Source organism: Ricinus communis, chromosome 7 (assembly GCF_019578655.1).
Source record: "Ricinus communis isolate WT05 ecotype wild-type chromosome 7, ASM1957865v1, whole genome shotgun sequence".
NCBI classification, from domain to species: domain Eukaryota; kingdom Viridiplantae; phylum Streptophyta; class Magnoliopsida; order Malpighiales; family Euphorbiaceae; genus Ricinus; species Ricinus communis.
The window spans coordinates 27,691,376-27,711,734 of record NC_063262.1 but is presented as its reverse complement, the minus strand read 5'-3'; the positions used below and the strand labels follow the sequence as shown (position 1 = coordinate 27,711,734).

Here is a 20,359-nt window from a genome sequence, read left to right as displayed (position 1 = left end):
TTCCCCTCCCTTATAATCTAAAAAGATATTAACATATGGTTTAGGTTGAGAGATTTTAATTTATAAAATTTAGTTTAAAATTTATAATTTTTTTAAATTTTATCATTTAGATTAAACATACAAACAATAATTTTTTAATTTTTTTAAATAAAAAATATTATAATAATCCATTAATTTTTTAAAATGATGGATTTTAAACTTTTCTATTTCTTAGGTGAGAAATTGTAATTCTAAAAAATAAAAAATTTCAACAGGAAAAGAAATTCTTAAAATCCATAAATTTAAATAATTTTTTATTTACCACACAAGAATTTTACAAAATCCCCCATTTAGAATTGTGATTAATTGAATGCAATTTGTTCAGAAAAGAGAAATAAAAGAAATTATATATTGAGACAAAGTAAATGCACTGTGGAAAAGGAAAAGTGGAGTGCGACTTCGTTTTCAACAGACGACACCGACAAGAACAGCAATTACAAAGTGTCGGTGTATAATTAATAATTTTCTTTTCATTATTTTCTTCAAAAAACATTACTTGTTTTTTTTTTTTTCTTGTTTACTCTAATTAAATTTCATAGATTATTATGGTATTTTATTTCTTTTTTAATAAGCCTATACCCATCATATATTTTGATATTAATAGGACTAAATTGTATAAGTTTATAGTTGCTAATTGACATCTACATCAATCTTAAATGAGTCACATTGAGTAAGCAATTCATTTTTTATAATTTCATTTAATGAAAGAACAAAAGTGATATTAAAATTAGTTATATTATCTAGAAGACATTGTTGTTCGAAGGCATGTACCTATGCGTACTAAAAATAAATTAATATTCAAAAAATGATAAATTATAAGATTTTGTGTAAGAATTCAATAAGTGACCATATTAATAAATTCTTTTATTATTATTTATCAATTAAAAATTATGGACACTTTTAAAAAATGAAGTATTTATGTTATATATTTTTCTAATATAGATATATGTCGATGTATGTTTAATATAGATTCACATTTTTTATAATGGTTTTATTTTTATCGACACGACATAGACTCAATTACAACATATTTAAAATACAGTTTAGACATAATTAGAATTGTTTTAAAATACGGCGAAACAATATTAAAAACTAAATAACAATTTAACTTGTAGATTTTCAGACAATTTAATCATTAACTCTAAGATTAATTTTTAATTTACTTATTTGGTGATATTGAAAAAAAAAAAAAGATTATACATGAAGTGAATAAAATTTTATAATTGTTATGGTGAATGTAAATATATAACTAACTATGTTAATTAACGACAGGGTGTTCTTAACGGCATCATAAACTAACTGATTAGAACCGTTTTGTAAGAAAACAAAGAAGGGAGCAAGTTGGGGGTACATTTATTACGTAATAAAAAGAATTCATACTTTCAACTGTGGATTCCCTTTATAAACCAATCTCATTCTATCTTTACTTTCATACAAACTTTAATTTTAGTGTCCGTATCCTTCTCTCTACACTAAAAGAAGTGTGCCTGTGAGCAATGGCAATTCCTTTCTTACTTTTAATATTCTTCTTGCTCCTTGTAGCCCCAAACCGCATTGCCTCCTCTTCACCTGTTCAAGATCCTGAACTTGTAGTAGAAGAAGTGCACAGGTACTTTCTTTTATGCATTACCCTTTTAATACATGCACTATTACAGAAAAGGAAGAATGTAACATCTTTTTTTATTGATTTCAGGAGCATCAATGCATCAAGGAGAAAGTTGGGTTATCTTTCCTGCGGCACAGGGAATCCGATCGATGACTGCTGGCGGTGCGACCCCAACTGGGAGAAGAACCGGCAGAGACTAGCAGATTGCGCAATCGGATTTGGAAAACATGCCATTGGTGGTAGAGATGGTAAGATATATGTTGTTACAGATTCAGGGAATGATGATCCTGTTAATCCCAAGCCAGGAACTTTAAGACATGCTGTTATCCAAGAGGAACCTTTGTGGATAATCTTCGCTCGTGACATGGTGATCAAGTTGAAAGAAGAGCTGATCATGAATTCTTTCAAGACTATTGATGGAAGAGGAGCCAGTGTACATATTGCTGGCGGTCCATGTATTACTGTACAATATGTTACTAACATTATAATTCATGGTATAAACATTCATGACTGTAAGAGAGGAGGGAACGCTTATGTTAGGGACTCGCCTAGCCATTATGGGTGGAGGACCATATCGGACGGCGATGGAGTGTCCATCTTCGGAGGGAGCTATGTGTGGGTTGATCATTGCTCTTTGTCTAACTGTAATGATGGGTTGATTGATGCTATTCATGGTTCCACAGCCATTACCATCTCAAACAATTATATGACCCATCATAACAAGGTTATGTTATTGGGTCATAGTGATAGTTTTACTCAAGACAAGAACATGCAGGTCACCATTGCCTTCAACCATTTTGGAGAAGGGCTTGTCCAGAGAATGCCAAGGTAAAAACTCCATAAATCCAAGAAAAAAGAATTAATGAAAAAAACATCTTAAATTGTTTTAAAACTACTGAGAGACTGGGACCCTTTTTTTAATATGTTTTTTTTTTCTTTTATTGACATTTGCAGATGTAGACATGGATATTTTCATGTGGTGAACAATGACTACACACATTGGGAAATGTATGCAATTGGTGGCAGTGCTAATCCTACAATAAATAGCCAAGGCAACAGATTTCTTGCTCCCAATGATAGATTTAACAAAGAGGTAAGAACACTGTATGATTCTTTTATTATTTTTAAACTGGGTCCAACTGGGTTCGAACTTAAAGCCTCACAGTTTTATATAAACGGTTATTGTACCATCGAGTGAAGCTGAGAAAATTATTGGGTTATGGTCCACAGGAATTACCAGTTAAGTTTAACATATATATAAAATAAAATAAGAGACTTGTTAACCAATTGCAGGTGACTAAACATGAGGATGCAGCACAGAATGAATGGAAGCACTGGAATTGGAGGTCCGAAGGAGACCTGTTGCTAAATGGTGCATTCTTTACAGCATCTGGCTTTGGAGCTTCTTCTAGTTATGCAAGAGCATCCAGCTTAGGTGCAAGACCATCTTCTCTAGTGAGTTCAATTACAGCAGGAGCAGGTTCACTTGTTTGCAAGAAGGGTTCACGTTGCTGATGCTAATTAGTTGCAGCAGAAGCCCAAGAATCAAGAAAAGGGATAAATGGTGAAAACCAAAAAAAAAAAAAAAAAAAAAAAAAAGAAGGTTAAAGAATAAAGCCAATTGTAATTAATTACAAGGGAATTAGGATTGATCTTCTTGTATAATACTTACTAATTTTGTTTACTCTTCGACACTGATGGTTTCACCCCTAGAATCGGGTAGTCCAAGACAGATCATCATGTGTACCTAAATTAAGAATATGAAATAGAAATCTTATATTATTTTTAGCTCGTCGTACGTTAATATCATCCTCATATACATACATAATGCAGAAAAAAAGAAAGAATCATAATAATAAGATTTTCCAATGTAAAAAGGTATATAAATCCATCTTTCTCTCTAGGCACAATAAGAGTGGTATTGAAAACTAACCCAGAAAAGAAAAAAAAAAAAAAAAAAAACAGTATGGAAGAAATTGCAGATGGCAGTTCCCAAATGAAATGGGACCATTTTGGTTGTGTGGAAGTGATTGCAAAGACATGTTCTTGTCTGTTTGACAAACGTTGCAATGGCATCTAATGCTACTGTCCTGTTTGTAAAACAATGGGTAAAATAGAATTTAATTTCTGTTCGACCATTCAGTCATCACATAAACAACAAATGCTTTCATTATTAAAGCTCATGTCTCCGACAGTTACAGTTGCCATAAATAGCACTATCCAATATCCATCCCATCCAAAATAGAATTAGAGAGTCGGCAGAGGTAGAAATAAATAACTGTTTTCTTTCCCGTCTAATTAGGTAACCATTCTTTGTAACTATATTATTATTAAGGGAAATTATTAGATTTGGTGTCCTCCATCTTTCTCATATTCAAGAAATTATAGTTGGTACCAACCCTTATGTGAAGGGAAAATTGAAGAATGCAAAACCCTACAGGCCAACAAGCTAATAAATACCTTTCTGCCACTTGAGCATTTGCTCAAATTTTGCAAATATATATTTTATGTTTTAGAAGAGACATTGGAGCTTTCTTTTCTTTGTATTTGACTGTTGATGAATATAAAAAGCTGATTAGCTGTTGCCCTACAGTCAGGCCACAGCTAATTCAAGATTCCATAAATCAAAAGGAAAAATAAGCACAGGAAAGTCTCTATAAACATACTTTTCTTCGACTCGAACTAATTTTATTATTATAAGAAAGTTATGATTTAACAGAGATATATTTTCATAAAATTTTATTAATTTAATTATTTTTGTTACAGGTTGTATAAAGGTAAAGCATACACCATTCTAATATAATTAATTAATAAGATATATCAATATTATAAAAACAAAATTACTATATTCAAAACATAAATAGACATAAAGATATTTTAGCTTCAATAAAGTGAATGACTCGTTCCCGGTTTACCATTTTGAAGAAAAAGGCATTCGTTTTTGTGCCGACTGCTCTCACTAATCTGCCATTTGAGCACAATTTTCAGGAAGGAATCATTTTTATTTGATAATTTTCAGGAAGGAAAAGAACAAAACATGCTACAAAGAGGAATCAGTAATTACACAATGAACCACACTACAAACAACTTGGCGGACCCAAAGGGTCTTCTCTACAGATACTTGTGTCATTATTGATACTGTAAAATGGCATTGGTTAACCCCTTAACCCATATTTTTAATCAAAAGGGGGAAGAAGGAACTCTGACGAACCCAAATTAAAGATTGCATTATTGAGGGATATGACACCAACTGGGCTGAACAATGGGGGGCCACTTGCCCTTCCTTGATAGATACCTCATACCCAAAAATCAGTAAATACAAGCTTCTAGTCCGGTTTGTTCTATCCTGAACATGTGGCCTCCTCCCTTGTACAACAAGCACAAGGCAGTCCGCCTGATCAAAGAAGGGTAAAAGCACAAAAAAGGAAATAACACACAAATCAGCATATAGTATGTGTTTTCATTACTCCCATATCCAATGAACGCCAATCCAAAATTTGTAAGCTAAACAAGCTATCACGAAACAAACGGCCTCGTCATGCCAAATTGGCCCAACAATGTATTTCAAAGTTTCGTTGTTGGTTAAGCAGCAATAGAACAAACACCACACATCAATACTCAGAAGGAGAGATGACATCGTCAATTTTTAGTATCATTTTGACAACTTGTGTTGCGAGCAAGATCTGTTGTTGCTTCCCTATCAGAGTCTCGAAGACATATTGTTCGCGCATGTCATTTGTACCAGCATCATTACAATCTATTCCACAGTGTGGATTGTTCTCCTGCATATTGATTTTCAAATCAAAATCAACATAAGCCATTATGGACCAGTGGGCAACAACTCATAAAAGAGAAAGTTCAGAAGAGGCGCAATCAGAAATAACCAGCCAGATTAAAATGAATTGTCATGTGCCATTTACCTTAATTTGTTGAGATTTAACAGCAGATAGTGTCTCAATGGGTTGGAGCCCACTATTTTCTGCAAGCGCCATCGGAATGGCATCTAAAGAATCAGCAAATGCCCTTATGGCATACTGCAGATAAGAGTAGCAAATGCAATTAGTATCTAAACAAAAAACAAAAACCTGGAGGAACAAGAAAAGAACGAACAAGATAGAATACCAATTTACCTGTTCAACTCCAGGATATTTATCAGCAGCAGCCTCCACGGCAATTGAGCAAGAAATCTCAGCTGAGCCACCACCATATACTATAGAATTGTTGCGAATGAGATTCCTGGCCACACAGAGCGAATCATGGATGCTACGCTTTGTCTCTTCTATCATCATTTTATTACCTGATACATCACCAGAAACCAGAATCTTGTATGAGATCAACCAAATAACTTTAAGACCTCTTTCTTGTTCAGATTAGCATTTCTTTCTGATTACTCAGACATGTTTTCCATTCCATTCTCATACAAACATTTGCAGTGCTGATTTATCAATCCAAATAAGACAGTTTTACATTTGGAGATTCAACCAGCTGCCTATCATATATATACATGGTATCATCCAGGTGCTATCATATATGTATATACCCATGTGACATTGCATGCAGATATATTCATATTGAATAATCAATTGGCATGCAAAGGGTTCAAACTTCTACTTGATATAAAGATAATTATTTCCAAACTCTTGCGTCCAGATTCTACCAACATGAATTAAATCTGGTGATTGTTATTTGGAAAGGTAACTCAAAAGCATCATCAATCACTATAATCTTACAATCCAAAGGTAAATCAAGTCAGATGCAATAGGAATGGTTAAGGAAAATATATATCTACCTCCACGAATAAATATGGTAACAGCCCTTGAATTTGCACAGTGTTCAATGTACAGCATTCTATCTTTTGTTGTCCCAAAAGACTTTTCTCGAACCATACCAGCCTTCAACATGTAAAGGGAAAAAAAAGAAGATAATGCCACAATAAATATCAACATACAGTGCATTAATCACGCAGAGAGTCCAGCATTCAATTAGAAGAATAGGTCACAGATAAATATCATATGCATTTAGACAAATTTTAAAAATCAAAATATAGGAGGATAAAGGCAACAGATAATTTTACCTTTCCGAGCTTTTCAGGCGTCAACTCCTGGAATCGCGGTACTATTCTTCCACCTACAAAAGCAAAATGCCATCATTTAGCTGATATACAGTGGGTAATAGTAAAAATATAAAAACATATAAGCAGATGACATAAGTGTGCTAAGAACTTGAATTAACACAGACCTGTGGCTATTGCAATCAGCTCTAACTCTACACCACCAACCCATCTAACTGCAGGCAGATTCCTGTGCATCAACAAATGATTTGCCTCATCATCGAACCCCCACTGACAGATGACCAAGGTAGCACCAGCATCCTGTGCTCAAATTAAAAAGAGAGAAAGAGACATGAATAAGATAAACAGATGGCAAAACACTGTCCCAGTACCCCAAAAACATTAGACAAATCCAATGAAACTCAAATAAGCCTTCTCCCAACTATGGGACTAAGATCGGCATATAACAAGACATAGCAGGGGGTTTTGATTTATAGCGATCAAGGGGTAAAAGCAGAAGTTCAAAATTGAGAATAAGTAACAAGAAAATAGCAATGTTCAACTTCAGCAAGACATTTGTTCATGACATAGTAGTGGAAAACCAACCTTGCATTTCTGAACCATGTCATCAAAATACTGCTGCTCTTGCTTACGTAGAGTCTGAAACTTTTCGACGCTATCAATATCCACCTTATGTTTAGTCTTTGGCTTTGGTGGTTCAAAGGGGCAAGTCAAGATAGCAATTTTAGCATCTTCAATATGTTTTGGCATCTGCGGATGGCTCATATCCTTATCAACTACTATTCCATATATCAGTTCAGTATCTTCCAACTTGCCTCCTACTTTTCCCTCAACTTTTATCAAGTCCAAATTAACATCCTTCCTCTCTAAATCTGCAACAGCAAGAACTGCTTTAACAGAAATCTCAGCCAAACTGCGCTTGCATCGATTCACACTGCAAAATAAAGGAGAATATTTCAAAACTTGGCATCCCAAACTAACTTTTAAGATCTAAGAAAAAATCAATCTACACAAGTTCAGGGCATTTAGTATCTGCCTTTAAGTACAAATCTGGTATGTAGTTAGTGATATTTCAAAATAAATATAGGAAATGCGCAGGAGGAATTTTCAATCATTTTGTTAACTCTACCACTAAATCACATGAGAGCATCAACTCCAGACATCCAAAAACAACATATTTTACATGCAAGTACAGCATAAGACATGATAACATACTCATAAAGACTAAAATAAGCAAACAAGCAAGAATTTTACTGTAATGCTAGTTGGCACAACTATGAATCACATTAAGTATGTTTCCAGGTCAGTGCAAACTTACATCTTCGATGACAGAGTGGTCATGCAAGTTTGAACCAAAGGCTCTATATCATTCAGCCCAAAGTCAAACTTCTCGGATATATGCTCCAAGTGCTCCACAGCTATTTTAGAAGCCATCTCATAACCCTCAGCCACACGAATAGGGTGAATTCCACGTTCTAATAACTTCTCAGCCTGCTCCAAAAGTGATCCAGCCATTACGACAACACCAGTTGTTCCATCACCAATTTCATAATCCTGACTCCGTGAAAGCTCAACCATTAGCTTCGCAATCTGATTGTCCACATCCATCTGCTCCAATATTGTAGCTCCATCATTTGCTGTCAAAGCAAAAATAAATAAAATCAAACACATAGCACTATAGCAGCTCCTAGAAAACATCAATCTCGCCAATCCACTGAGACTTTAATTACTGCAAAAAGAAATGCAGGAAACCTACTTCACAAAGCCTAGCATATCATTTTGGAAACTATATAAATGCAAGAATTTAATTCAACAGAATTCTATTTAGTCAATTCTCATGTAAGAAAATATCATAGTTGCTCGTAGCTTAAGAGGAAAAAAGAAAGCATTTTTTTAGAAATTTAAATCATGCTAAAGTAACATTATTTTGCAATAATTCAATTTGCAAATGATTTTTTCCAGACAAGACCAGGAAGTTTCACTTCTTAACAAATCGAACTTCAAACTTTCAAGTGGATTAATGTGAATATTAGGAGTCATATCAGCACAAATTGCTTACTGATCTCTATGATTATAATAATTTGAAACAGGTAAAGCACTCTCTTAATCATACTTAAGATACTAAAACTCATATTAATTACATTAAGACAGATGCATTGACTACAGAACCCTAACCTAAACCCTAGCTAAAATTAAAATAAAATAAATCAGATCAAAACTTTAAATGAAGTAGGGGACGAGAGGGACTAACTTATAGTGACGTCACCGTCAGGGCTTTGAAGCATTTTGTCCATGCCTTTAGGGCCGAGAGATGTACGGAGAATACGAGCAACGGCTTTACCAGCAGAAATGTTAGCTTTTTGAGCATCAAGACCCCTCAATCGACTCTTTGCCTCTTGTTCTTTGAGTATTATAAATGGCCTCCCGTATTCATCGAACGCTAACGCCATTTCTACAGATTCTACTCTTGCTTTTCCACTTCAAGTTCGATCTCTGCGCAGCTATTAGAAACAAGAAGAAAATGCTTTTTGAACAAAAACGAAATGGCGGAACTGAAGTGTGTAGAAAGTTTTAGTAGTGGCTGTATGGATCGTTCTATTTCACTCGCTGCTGAGTTTTCAAAGCCCTAACTCGGTCGCCTTTTGAATGTCTTGTGGGTCGGGCTCTTGGCCCAATAGTTTTCTTTTCTATTAGATTTTTTAAGAAAAAACATTAACAATATTTATGCTATAATATATAAAAACTGAAAAGAATTATTTTTCCTTAATTTTGTTCTTTTAATTATTAGAAACTCACTGATATTAAACATTAATGGATGATAAATCGAATTAAGTGTAAAATTATGACTTAAATAATAGAATACTAAAAAATTTTATTTAGACTATGCTCACTAATTATTTTTAAAATCTAAATTTACATAGAGGCGATTGAAAGTCTAAATTTTCCTATCAAAAAAATTTAAATTTTAAGAATTTTGAATATTAATACTCAATCTAAAAAGTTATTTTAGAAAATATTGATTATAAACTGAAATTTTAAAATTTTATTTTATGGTATACATATATCTAGATTTAATTTCTTAGCCTCACAAAAAAATGCCAATTGTATTATTTTTTGACGGCCGAAGTCCTAACTTAATTTATAAAGTTATGTATGTCTTAGATATAATATATGGTTTCAAAAGTTACGCATGTATTATTTTTTGACGGCTGTTATATATTTTTTCAATTATAAAATCAAATTTATATATACAATTTAATAAAAAAATTAATATTTAATATTAATTTATAATACTTTAAAAAAATAACAGAAAATTAAATATTTCTAAAAAAAATTATTTTTTTAAATTTTAGTAATGAAATAATATGAAAAATATTTTAAAAATATTTATTTATCAACTCTATTATTATATAAATTAATACTATCAATATAATTGATATTACTATTTTTTTAGAATTAAAAATTAATCTATTAATGAATATAATATTTAAAAATATTATTTTTATGATTATAATTATTATCTAATTAAAAATAAATTTATTAATTAACATAACATTAAAATATAATTAATATGGTAGTTTTTAGAATAATCATTATCTAATTATAAAGTTAATTATTATCTAATTAGAAAACTAATTTATTATTAATATGTTATTTTTTAGAATTAGAATGAGTGTTTAATTAGAAATATAATTTTTTTAATTAATAAGTTAATAGAAAATACCAAAAATTAAACATAAGGTTAAATCACATATATTAAAATAAATATATAATAGTAAAATAAAAATGATATACGTGTCAAAAATAATTTTAACTATCAAAAATTTATATATATACAACAAATTTAGTTTTTTATTTTTTGGGCAGAAAGATAATAAATTTAGTTTCACTTGTCACCACCTTCAATAAATAAGAAGATATAACTGAATTAACGGAAATTAGTGTAACAAACTTTCCTTAAAAAGCACATATTTGAACCTAAAACTTTCATGGCTGTCCTGACTCTAAGGCCCTCCTCTTATCATCCATTTTATTCTCTCCTTTGCCAAGAAAACATCTATATAACCCCTTTTGATTCACCTGTTCTATACCCATCAAAGCCGCCTTGCAGTTTTTCTCTACGTGCATCCTAGAGAACTACTGCAAATCCAAAACAAAGACAAAGACCAAGAAAAACAAAACAAAAACAATAATAATGGCAAGCAGTAAGGTTATCATTCTTGCACTTCTCCTGGTCGCTATTGTTGGGTTAGTATCAGCATCAGATTCAGCTCCATCGACCCCATCAACTGCGGCGGCTGCGGCACCTTCTAGTGAAGATGACACTATCGGCACTGAAGATGATGGTGGTGATTCAGCAGCAGGTGCACCCGGCGCTGCAGCTGGTGAGGTTGTTGCAGGACCTTTGGGCAGTGCATCCGCAACCAATGGACCTTCTGCTGAGTCACCAAAGAGCGGTGTCTCTGCCCTTGAAATTTCTGCTGTTGCTGGTGTTGCAGCTGTTGCTGCTGGCTACTTCTTCTAATTAAGAATTCCTTTCCTTTTCTTTTCTTTTTTATATATATATAATTGTTTAGTCATGTTCTTACAGAACGCCAAAGATTCAAACTAATGGTTTTTCTTTTTTCTTTCTTTCGTATGTATACATTGAGAAAATTAAAGAAAAAAAAAAAAAAAAAAAGCTAGATCCATTTGTTGGAGTCAAGCTGAATAAATGAAGTAATTGATTATATATTAATCCAAAATTTTGTCCTTTAATCTCTTTTCTTTATGGATCGAAAGATCCATAAATCTATATTTTTCGTCTTTGTTTCAAATTTAATAAATATTTTTTAGTTTATAGTATATTTTATTATAGTTCTATAGTTTATAATATCATTTTTTTATTAAATTTGTTTTAACTTTTATATTTAAAATTAAGATTGTGTCTATTATTTTTTATTATATCTATTCTACCACTAGCTAGGATGATTTTCATTGCCGGTGGTAGTTATCTTTTTTTTTAATTTTATTTTCTAATTATCTTTTAGTTTAGTTTGCTCATCCAATCCATTGGAGTTTTTTTGTGGTTTCTTTTTATTTTTTGAGAAATTTTTATTTAAGTTTATTATATATTTTTATTTATATAAAAAAATCGATAAATAATTAACATATATTTATATTTTTTTATTTTATCTCTTATTTTTAATTTATATTTAGTTTTATTAGATTTTATATCTAGAGTGCTAGGCTCAACTGATCTTGAAAGATATCTTTGACGACAGCAATACAAGAAATACATTTAGTACTGATTTGGTTTAAGCCCAGGAATAGAAATAAATGAAAATAAAATTATCATATTTTATATGTTTTTTAGAAAAAATAAAATAAGAATATGATTATATTCTATATGTTATTTAGTAAGTGGATGATAATTAAATTCATTTATTAGTATTTAATTATAATTAAAAAATGAGAATATTTAATATATAATTATTAAATACTATAAATATATATAAAAAAATATTTATATAAAAAGAATAATTATTTTATTTATTTGACTATTTTGTAATTGATTTTACGTGATTTCAATATAAATGATTTTTTAATTTCTTATGAAAGAGAGAGAATGGATAACAATAGAAATTATTTATTCTCGTTCTCATTTCCATTCCCACCCTATTCGACTTCTTAAGTTATTTCATCTGGCAATGGATGCTAAAACTTAAGTTATTTCATTTGGCAATGATGGTAAAACTAGATTTTTTCACGAACCAAATGACTTATTAATTTTGGCAATGAATTTGATAATTGCATAACCAAGCAATTCAGTGATTGCATATTTACTGCCTGGTGGCTTCAAAGTAGTCTCAAATTCAAGACCATCTTACCCATCTCCCAAAAAACAAGGAAAAGAAATTGCAATTGTTCAAAAGCAAGATTTTAATGATTGCATGAACTCAGAAAATCAGAACCAAGAAAAAGAGCTAGGCCCAATCCAGGCTTTTCCTTCTTTGTTATTTATTTTATTTTATTTATTATTATTATTATTATTATTGCTTTTCAGACACAATACCATCTTCAGCAATCAATAATCAGAATTCCCATCAGACAGACAGCCAAATTAGCAGGACAGAGTCCACCACAATCACATCAAACACGAAATCAGCCTTCAAATCAAAGCTCTACAAAGTCACTTTCTCTATCCACACCCGAAACAGGGAAAGGACAGCAACAAGAGGACAATTTATGAGACCTGTGAAATTTTTTGGCACAGCTTTTTTGACAGTCGTGTATAACTATTACAATTTGTTGAGAAAGCTGAAGAGTAACATTTTGTTCTTACTACTTTGAGCCTAACCAAAAATAAATAAAAGACTGCTTCCTGGAATTGCAAAAGCCAAGCCACCTCCTTCAAAGTCTAACAAAGTAAATGTTCAATCAAAAACAAACTTTGTACAGGGAACTAACACAGACCTCCCAATACCTAACTGTACCAAGAACTTAACATAGACGCAAAATGAACAGAATTGGTCACTAGGAGAGCAGAAATAGCAATTTTTCTTCCAAATTAGGAAGATGTCAGTTTCCAAGGTTAACTTATTTCTCATTTTCCTTTACAAAACACTCCTGCATCAGAGTTGAAACCTGCTTGTATATCTAACGATTCATCTGATGAAACACCTAAATACACAGCTTAAACCAAAAAGATGGCAACTTAAGAACAGGAATGCAATTGCTTGATCAAGTATATTAATACAGAGGATTACATATCACTACATAATTGAGATGAATAAATACATATAGCAAAAACAAAGCACACTAATACAGACTATTAAGTATCTCTAGATACATACTGAAGCTAATAACAGACTAATACAATTCAACTATGACATCAGAACAGGAGTGTGCACCTTCAAGAATGACGTTCTGCTCCTCGTGCACAAATACAAGACTGTAGCCTAAAGTCTAATGTTACATCAAGTGAGTTTGAGAAAACGAAATAACACAAAAAGAAGAAAGATACATCCTACTGTATCAGGAAACACGATTTATACAGCATAATCTCATTAGTAAAACAGTACATGAGGAATCACTAAACTTAATTCAACAAGAAAGGGAAAGAATACACAGGCTGCATTACATCATGCCTCCTTAACCAACCCAAAACAACTAAAGTCTTTTGGTTCCAGCGCATCCGCAACATTGCAGCAAAATCACAACTCATAAACTGAGTCACAACTCAAATATACACAAGGCCGAAGAACACTTCAGACACCGCTTTAAGCTTTCAAGAACCATGTCCTTATAAGTTCAGTTTTATAAATGTTACAATGACCAAAATTCAGTGGGAACATCTACCCGTCATTACAGAGTATAATTAAGTCAAACCTAACCCTTGTAAGTAATGTGTATGTATATATCAAGAGAAGTTACAAAACATCATATGTGTACAAATATGGGCCTCACAGTTGGTACAAGGTTTACAAGTTCATTGATGAACCAGAAAAAAGTCAAAATAAATAATGAAGGAAGCCATTACACGAAGTAGACCTAATACATATATCTATTTTACAAACAAACGTGAGGTTATATCCCAAAACTTATCACTGACATTTCTTTCTTATTTTACAGCTCTACAAATACAAATCTTTCCGGACATTCTTGTAGGAGCATTTTTTACAGACTCCTAAGTTGTACTTGTAAGAAAAAAGGAAATCAAAATAGTCAAGGCTTCTTTTCCAAACTTGGCAGATCAAAACCATTATGGAAGAAATCCAGTGAAAGCAGCTCATCTAACACATCTTGCTCCAGGCAACTAACAAAGTTAATCATGAAAACAAAGAGTTGCCCGCGCCACTCCCTGGATTGATGATAAAAAGAAAACCCCCGTGTCAATAGACATTCGAAAGATAAATTGTCAAACACACCAACCCACCCCAGAGTCTACCACAGTCAGTCAATATGTTTGAAAGAGCATCACAACATACTCCGATGGAAAATCAAACTTCCTAGTCCATTATTTTTAAACATGCTATCCCATGGGCATTAGACTTCTACAAGACACTGATGTACTAGTTAAATCAAATCAATATAGCTCTTATAGATGTACATTAAGTTAAAACTAAACGTAACTGCAGAACTTTAAAGTACATGAAATAAAACAGTTGCAGATCCCCTAAGAAACTGCAGAATATTAGTGTAGCAGAATCGCTAAAAAATCGACAAGCACTATACATAGATATTGTTATAGTTACTCTATTGACAAAATAATATTCATATATAGACCCCTCCATTGAGGTTCAAATTGTGCTATAATTTCAAACAGCAAACCGTGCATAAGCACAAAGGTATCAAAGAAACATTCTAGAGAAATAAGAAAAGATGCAAGAAATCACAAGCTGGAATGAAAGTATGCAACTAGCCCTCATCCCAAAAAATAAAAAATTCAAACATGAACATTAATTGAAAGCTCAAAATTATTGCAAATCAAAAAATAAAAGATGATTGATGTCGCTTTGAATTGAATTAAACTTGCAGCCTAAGAAAACGACCTACAAGAACAATCTAATTCATTCCACCAATAATTTAAAAAAATAATAAGTTTATATAAGCATAAGTGCTATGCAGAGAGTCAGGAAAAAGAAATACCCCACTGTTAAAGAAAATTCACTACTGCACAGGTATACAAGGACAATCTGCTTGCAAAAAAAAAAAAAAGAAGAAATAGAGAAACATTATGCCACATAACCTATAGTTAGTAATAAATGACCTTCCACAAATCCTACATGGGTTACACATATATGCAGATAACCCATATTATCCCGTAAAAACAACATTAGATATCCTAACAAAGCATCACATCTCATCTTAACCAAATACGATTATCAAACATCATAACTAAGGCAGGCCTCTGTACAACAGTATGCTCCACTCCCCCAAACAAAACTCTCATTTTGACCTCTAGAACAAATAGACTTTCATTTTTACCTCTAAAACAAATAGGCTACATCAATGCCACCTATTGCATCCCTTGTAGAATGGAAATGCTCAAAATTCTCCAGAAAGAGCAATAACCTCCATTTTGACTATTTCACAACCAACATCATAACCACCATGATAAACCCTAGATAAAACTAAAGAGTTTCATTTGCATTAAGCAAACCTAGACTACAAATCCTACCTGAAGCTTCTGTGTAAGAAGATCAGAACCCCTGATACTTCTTCTAGTTTCTAAATTTTTCTCAGAAGGAAGTAAAAGCAATCATACTACAAAATAGAACAGATATATCGTCAATATACCTCTATACTACAGCATCTAGCCATCTAGCAACATTGAAGCTTCCATCTAAACAATGGAAATTAAAAGTAAAGGCAAAAAAAGAGTAACGGACAAATGTATACAGTAGCTCTAGCCATCATCTAAGACAATCATATAAAACAAGAAGGTTTCAAGCATATCAAGGCCACAAGCCCTCAAACACAGCATTCAGGATATTATATCCAATGGGATGCTCACATGCAGGGTATTTAAGTCCAACCCCACAGAGACTACCCCCATTGGTATGTGACTAAGAGTTGCTAGTATTTTTAAGCACACAAATATTAAGTTTCATCGATCGATGTTCTTTAGAATGCAGTAGGAAAGCAAAAGAGTACTATTCTTCTCTTTTATCCATACGAGTAGAACTTACTTCTTCCCTGAAGAAGTCACCCTCTGCATTCAGGTCAATGAAAGCCAGCAGAAAATGGTGCATGTGTTGCAGCAGCCCAAGGGAGAAAGACCAAGAGTGCAAATATAAAACATTGAGATCTCATAAACCTATCCAAGAATGAATAGATTGATTGTGTCACTCTGATGGTAGGCGTCTCCTTTTGCCATAATCAGCATCCCTTGATCGAGACCTGTAATCTTCTTCAGGCACTGCACGGGATCTGCTCCGAGATCTTGAAGAAGACTGCCCTCTATCCCAATCATCTTCATAACCGGAGTCACGCTCTCTTTGTCGATGGTCCCGATAACTCTCTTTTTCTTCTCGGTATCTGTGCTCCTTGTGCTCTCTTTCAGACCTGTCCCAATCATGTTCCCGGTCGTCACGATGCCTCCTATCAGAGTTCCCTGACCAGTCACGCTCAGAAGCTCGCTCCTTTTCCCTTGAGGCAGCACTTGACCTTGCCCCTTTTTCATGATTCACCTCCCCATAGCCATACTCAGAAGCCCCATCATCACCGCCATAACTTGACTCCCTTGTTCTTCGCCCAGGTTCTTCTCCCCATCCACCCATGCTTGTGTCAGACCACATTCCAGCATTAGGCCCATCCATTCCAGAGGGACCCATCATTCCCATGCCATTAGGTGCCATTCCACGGCCAAAGAAGGCTGGGTTGACATGAGGAGCAACCCCAGCAAGGCCCATTGCATTAACAGCTGGAAATGAAGGAAGCATGCCAGGAAAACCAGGACCTGCAAATCCTCCATAACCAGCTCCTCTGCCCATATACGTCGGATCAAATCCAGCTCGCATCATACTCTGCGGAGGCAACATAGCACCAGCAGGCCCACCAAAAGCAGGACCTGCAAGACCTTGTCCATAGCCACCACCATTGGCACCACTTCCAACTCCACCAGCACCCCCAACGATGTTCTTAGCACCCATGGATCCTCCTCTTCCTCCCATGCGTCCCCCACCACCAGGACCTCTGTTAAGAATTCCCTGCCCACCTCGTCCCCACCCACCTCTTCCAAAGTTCCTTCCAGCATCTCCACCTTGATAATTCATGTTACCACCTCTTCCTGCACCATCATTCATAGGCCTCCTTCCCTGATTCTGTGACTGAGGCTGGCCCTGGTTTTTGTTCATGTAAGAAGCACCCATCTGCTTTAATGTTTGTTGAGAAGCAAAGGCCACTACACAAGCTCGCCCATTGAAAAGATGCCCATTCATTCCCTCTTTGCATGCAGCTGCAGCAGCTGCATCATAAAATTCAACTTGGCAATAGCCTTTAGATTTACCACTAGCTCTCTCATCAAAAAACTTTATCTCCTTGACCATTCCATATTGAGATAAAACATTCTCAAGCTCTGCATCAGTCGTCCACCAATGCAATTCTCCCACATACAGCATAGTTGAACCATTCTCTAAAGGTGGCCGGATCTGATTTTCATTAGTTGCTGATCGATTGGTGTCCATATTCATATTCATTTGGCTAGCTGGCAACTGTGGAATGACTCGAGGAACCCCAGCATTTGGCACAGGTGTGGGGTCATTGGAAATTTTATTATTCATATCAGAAGGATCGACTCCAATGTTGGAGGGCCCCGATGTTGATCCCTGAAACCCCATATTTCGGGCTTGAGAATCATTAGTCATCTCCATAACCCTCGTTTTTTGTGCAATAGAAGACCCATCTGGGTAACCAACAGATCCAATTTCTGGCCCCTTAACATTCTGCTCGGGAAAATGTGTTCCAGTAGAGTATTTTGATTCAACTGCAACCCCAGGGATGTTCAATCCTTGTGAACCACCAGATTCAACTCTTAAATCATTAGAATTCCGAGGTTGGAATCCTCCATTGCCCACACTAGGAGGTGCTGGCGGAGCCTCAGATCGGTGCATCTGTAGAAAATTCTCCCCAATATTAACATCATTGTAAAGATCATCATATTCGTCATCTTCTCCCATCTCTTCCTCTGCAAGTGCAGGTATTGCACCACTTCCCTGATATTGCAACTTCTGAGCTCCTCCATACTCCTCATCTTCATAATCTATTTGCTCATCAGCCATTGGATACGTTCAAGCTGGGCAAATATGTATTAGATTAAAATTTCTATCTCCACCTATATGAGAGCAAAAGCATAATTTGTATCCAAAGAAAGATAAATTAAACGATTGATCTGAATACAAGACAGAAATAAGGCCATCACTTGATAGAAATCAAATATAGCTCCTGCAATATAGAACCATAATAGTGTCCTATGCACAAAAAAATTGGATCCAGAGCTGCCAAAACACTAAGAAGGGGAGATCCACAAAAAAGCTACCATAAGAAAACTTATCTTCAGTTACAGTCTAGAGAATGAAGAAACTTACCAATTACCTAATCCTAGTAAAATTATCTTTGGAAAGTACAGTCTTGAGAATCAAAAAAATTACCAATTACCTAATCGTAATAAAAGAACTTCAAAAAGAAAAATTAAAAACCATGATAAATAACGCCGAGCCATAAATTTAAAGTCTCATGCGATTAACCAAAACCTAAGAAGCAAAAAATCAGATGCCATATCATATGAATTACCAAAAAGAATAAAAATCCAAGCACCCATTATTTAGATGCAATCAATATCAACATAAACGGCACATGTATATGATAAAATCGACAACCCACTAGCCATGAAAACAGATTAGGGAGATAATATAAAGGACCTGTAACAATCAATTATACAAAAACATTGTAGGTAAAAATGACAAATCCTTAAGTACAATAAGGAGAAAAGAGAAAACGAATATCAAGAGTTACAGATTCAAACACAAATATGAAAGAGAGACGTCTTTTCGCTTACTCTCTTCCTCTTCGTCGTCTTTGTCTCACCCACCAAACAAAGACCAAAGCAGCTTTTCCCTTTGTCTCGTTTTTTCTTTTTTTTTTTTTTTTTTTTTACTGTTTTGTGTTTTATTATTCTGTAAAAGATAATAAGCCTTTGTCTTCTATTTGCTTTGCGGATCGAAACTCGGTTTGGTCCTTCTCCATAAAGCCCTGCCCTTACACACTCTCTTTGTTTTCTTCAATTCAAATTTCTGTGACCCTTTCTTTTTATAACTCCATGAGCTCGACCTGATAAGAGCTTCTTTAATGAGGTGAATTTAGTCCTTTTTTTCCTTTAAAGAAAATCTATTTTTAATTTAGATGGGTATTTTTTAATTGATATCATTACTCTTTTTTTCTCTAAAATATTTTATTACATTTTATATAATAATAATAATCCTGAAATTTAATATTTAAAAATTAAATATATATGAAATCAAAAAAAATATAAATATATGTGATAGTATTAATACTATTAGTTAATGAAAAATATTTTTGACGTGAAAAAATAAACTATAATTTAAGACTGATAAAAAGAAATTATCTTTTTAAAACATATAATATATAAAAACTAAATATAAATTGGATGAAGTTTAGCTAGTTAAATTCACAAACCTATTTATTAATAGGATTATAAAGTAGTTCATAAAATGTTTTATCAATTATTTAATATTTAACTTATAATTATTTTTATGTTTACTTGCAACAAGTATTGAATATCTATTTAAACTTATTTACTAAAATAATTTTATAATTCTATTAGATATTTTAGATAAAAATTCAAACAGTGTTGTAACTTTATTATTATTATTAATAAATTATATGTTTTGGAAACACATATAAATTCTATTTTATTACTATAAATGATATATATATTAATACAATTTACTCATGCGGTTTGGTCTAATACATTTATCAGTTTCTGTATTTCTTTTATTACATTAAAATTCCTTTGAGTTTTAATAAAACTAACTACTATATTTTTTTTTTGTTAATTAAAGGATAAAAATAGTAATTTAAAACTATAATTTAAATCTTAAATTTATTATCAAATATCAAATTCGTCCAAAATTAATTTT

At 33.2% G+C, this 20,359-nt stretch overlaps 4 protein-coding genes across 6 annotated transcripts; 2 read left to right on the top strand and 2 right to left on the bottom strand.

Moving 5' to 3' along the window:
* Positions 1-1,440: 1,440 nt before the first annotated feature.
* Positions 1,441-3,433, top strand: LOC8285451 (probable pectate lyase 5). Its single transcript, XM_002514991.3, has 4 exons — positions 1,441-1,648; positions 1,733-2,473; positions 2,600-2,738; positions 2,939-3,433. The coding sequence occupies exons 1-4, from the start codon at positions 1,536-1,538 to the stop codon at positions 3,158-3,160; spliced, it is 1,215 nt and encodes a 404-aa protein (XP_002515037.1). The 5' UTR covers positions 1,441-1,535; the 3' UTR covers positions 3,161-3,433.
* A 1,641-nt stretch (positions 3,434-5,074) lies between these two features.
* On the bottom strand, positions 5,075-9,305 carry LOC8285452 (T-complex protein 1 subunit epsilon). Its single transcript, XM_002514992.4, has 9 exons — positions 8,968-9,305; positions 8,035-8,353; positions 7,302-7,650; positions 6,884-7,016; positions 6,720-6,772; positions 6,435-6,537; positions 5,776-5,942; positions 5,566-5,679; positions 5,075-5,427 (listed from the first exon to the last, which is right to left on the bottom strand). Exons 1-9 carry the CDS (start codon positions 9,164-9,166, stop codon positions 5,257-5,259), a joined length of 1,608 nt encoding a protein of 535 aa, XP_002515038.1. The 5' UTR covers positions 9,167-9,305; the 3' UTR covers positions 5,075-5,256.
* A 1,378-nt stretch (positions 9,306-10,683) lies between these two features.
* On the top strand, positions 10,684-11,474 carry LOC8285453 (classical arabinogalactan protein 6). The gene has a single exon (XM_002514993.4). The coding sequence runs from the start codon at positions 10,912-10,914 to the stop codon at positions 11,239-11,241; it is 330 nt and encodes a 109-aa protein (XP_002515039.1). The 5' UTR covers positions 10,684-10,911; the 3' UTR covers positions 11,242-11,474.
* A 2,614-nt stretch (positions 11,475-14,088) lies between these two features.
* On the bottom strand, positions 14,089-19,525 carry LOC8285454 (heterogeneous nuclear ribonucleoproteins A1 homolog). 3 transcript variants are annotated; one of them, XR_001534946.3, is made up of 3 exons: positions 19,258-19,522; positions 16,391-18,495; positions 14,089-14,559 (listed from the first exon to the last, which is right to left on the bottom strand). XR_001534946.3 is itself a non-coding variant. In XM_015716751.3 (2 exons), exon 2 carries the CDS (start codon positions 18,479-18,481, stop codon positions 16,547-16,549), a length of 1,935 nt encoding a protein of 644 aa, XP_015572237.1. In that variant the 5' UTR covers positions 18,482-18,534; positions 19,258-19,525; the 3' UTR covers positions 16,098-16,546. The 3 variants fall into 3 exon arrangements, 2 of the variants coding, with proteins under 2 accessions (XP_015572237.1, XP_025012378.1); XM_015716751.3 differs by lacking the exon at positions 14,089-14,559 and having other exon boundaries at positions 16,098-18,534; positions 19,258-19,525; XM_025156610.2 differs by lacking the exon at positions 14,089-14,559 and having other exon boundaries at positions 16,098-18,495.
* Positions 19,526-20,359: the final 834 nt, after the last annotated feature.

Coding starts and splice junctions, on each gene's coding strand:
- LOC8285451 (XM_002514991.3), top strand. CDS start 1,536: ATGGCAATTCCTTTCTTACTTTTAATATTCTTCTTGCTCCTTGTAGCC. Junction 2,474..2,599: donor CTTGTCCAGAGAATGCCAAG/GTAAAAACTCCA, acceptor TGACATTTGCAG/ATGTAGACATGGATATTTTC. Junction 2,739..2,938: donor ATGATAGATTTAACAAAGAG/GTAAGAACACTG, acceptor AACCAATTGCAG/GTGACTAAACATGAGGATGC.
- LOC8285452 (XM_002514992.4), bottom strand. CDS start 9,166: ATGGCGTTAGCGTTCGATGAATACGGGAGGCCATTTATAATACTCAAA. Junction 8,354..8,967: donor TGACGGTGACGTCACTATAA/GTTAGTCCCTCT, acceptor TTGCTTTGACAG/CAAATGATGGAGCTACAATA. Junction 7,651..8,034: donor ACCACTCTGTCATCGAAGAT/GTAAGTTTGCAC, acceptor TTTATTTTGCAG/TGTGAATCGATGCAAGCGCA.
- LOC8285453 (XM_002514993.4), top strand. CDS start 10,912: ATGGCAAGCAGTAAGGTTATCATTCTTGCACTTCTCCTGGTCGCTATT.
- LOC8285454 (XM_015716751.3), bottom strand. CDS start 18,481: ATGGCTGATGAGCAAATAGATTATGAAGATGAGGAGTATGGAGGAGCT.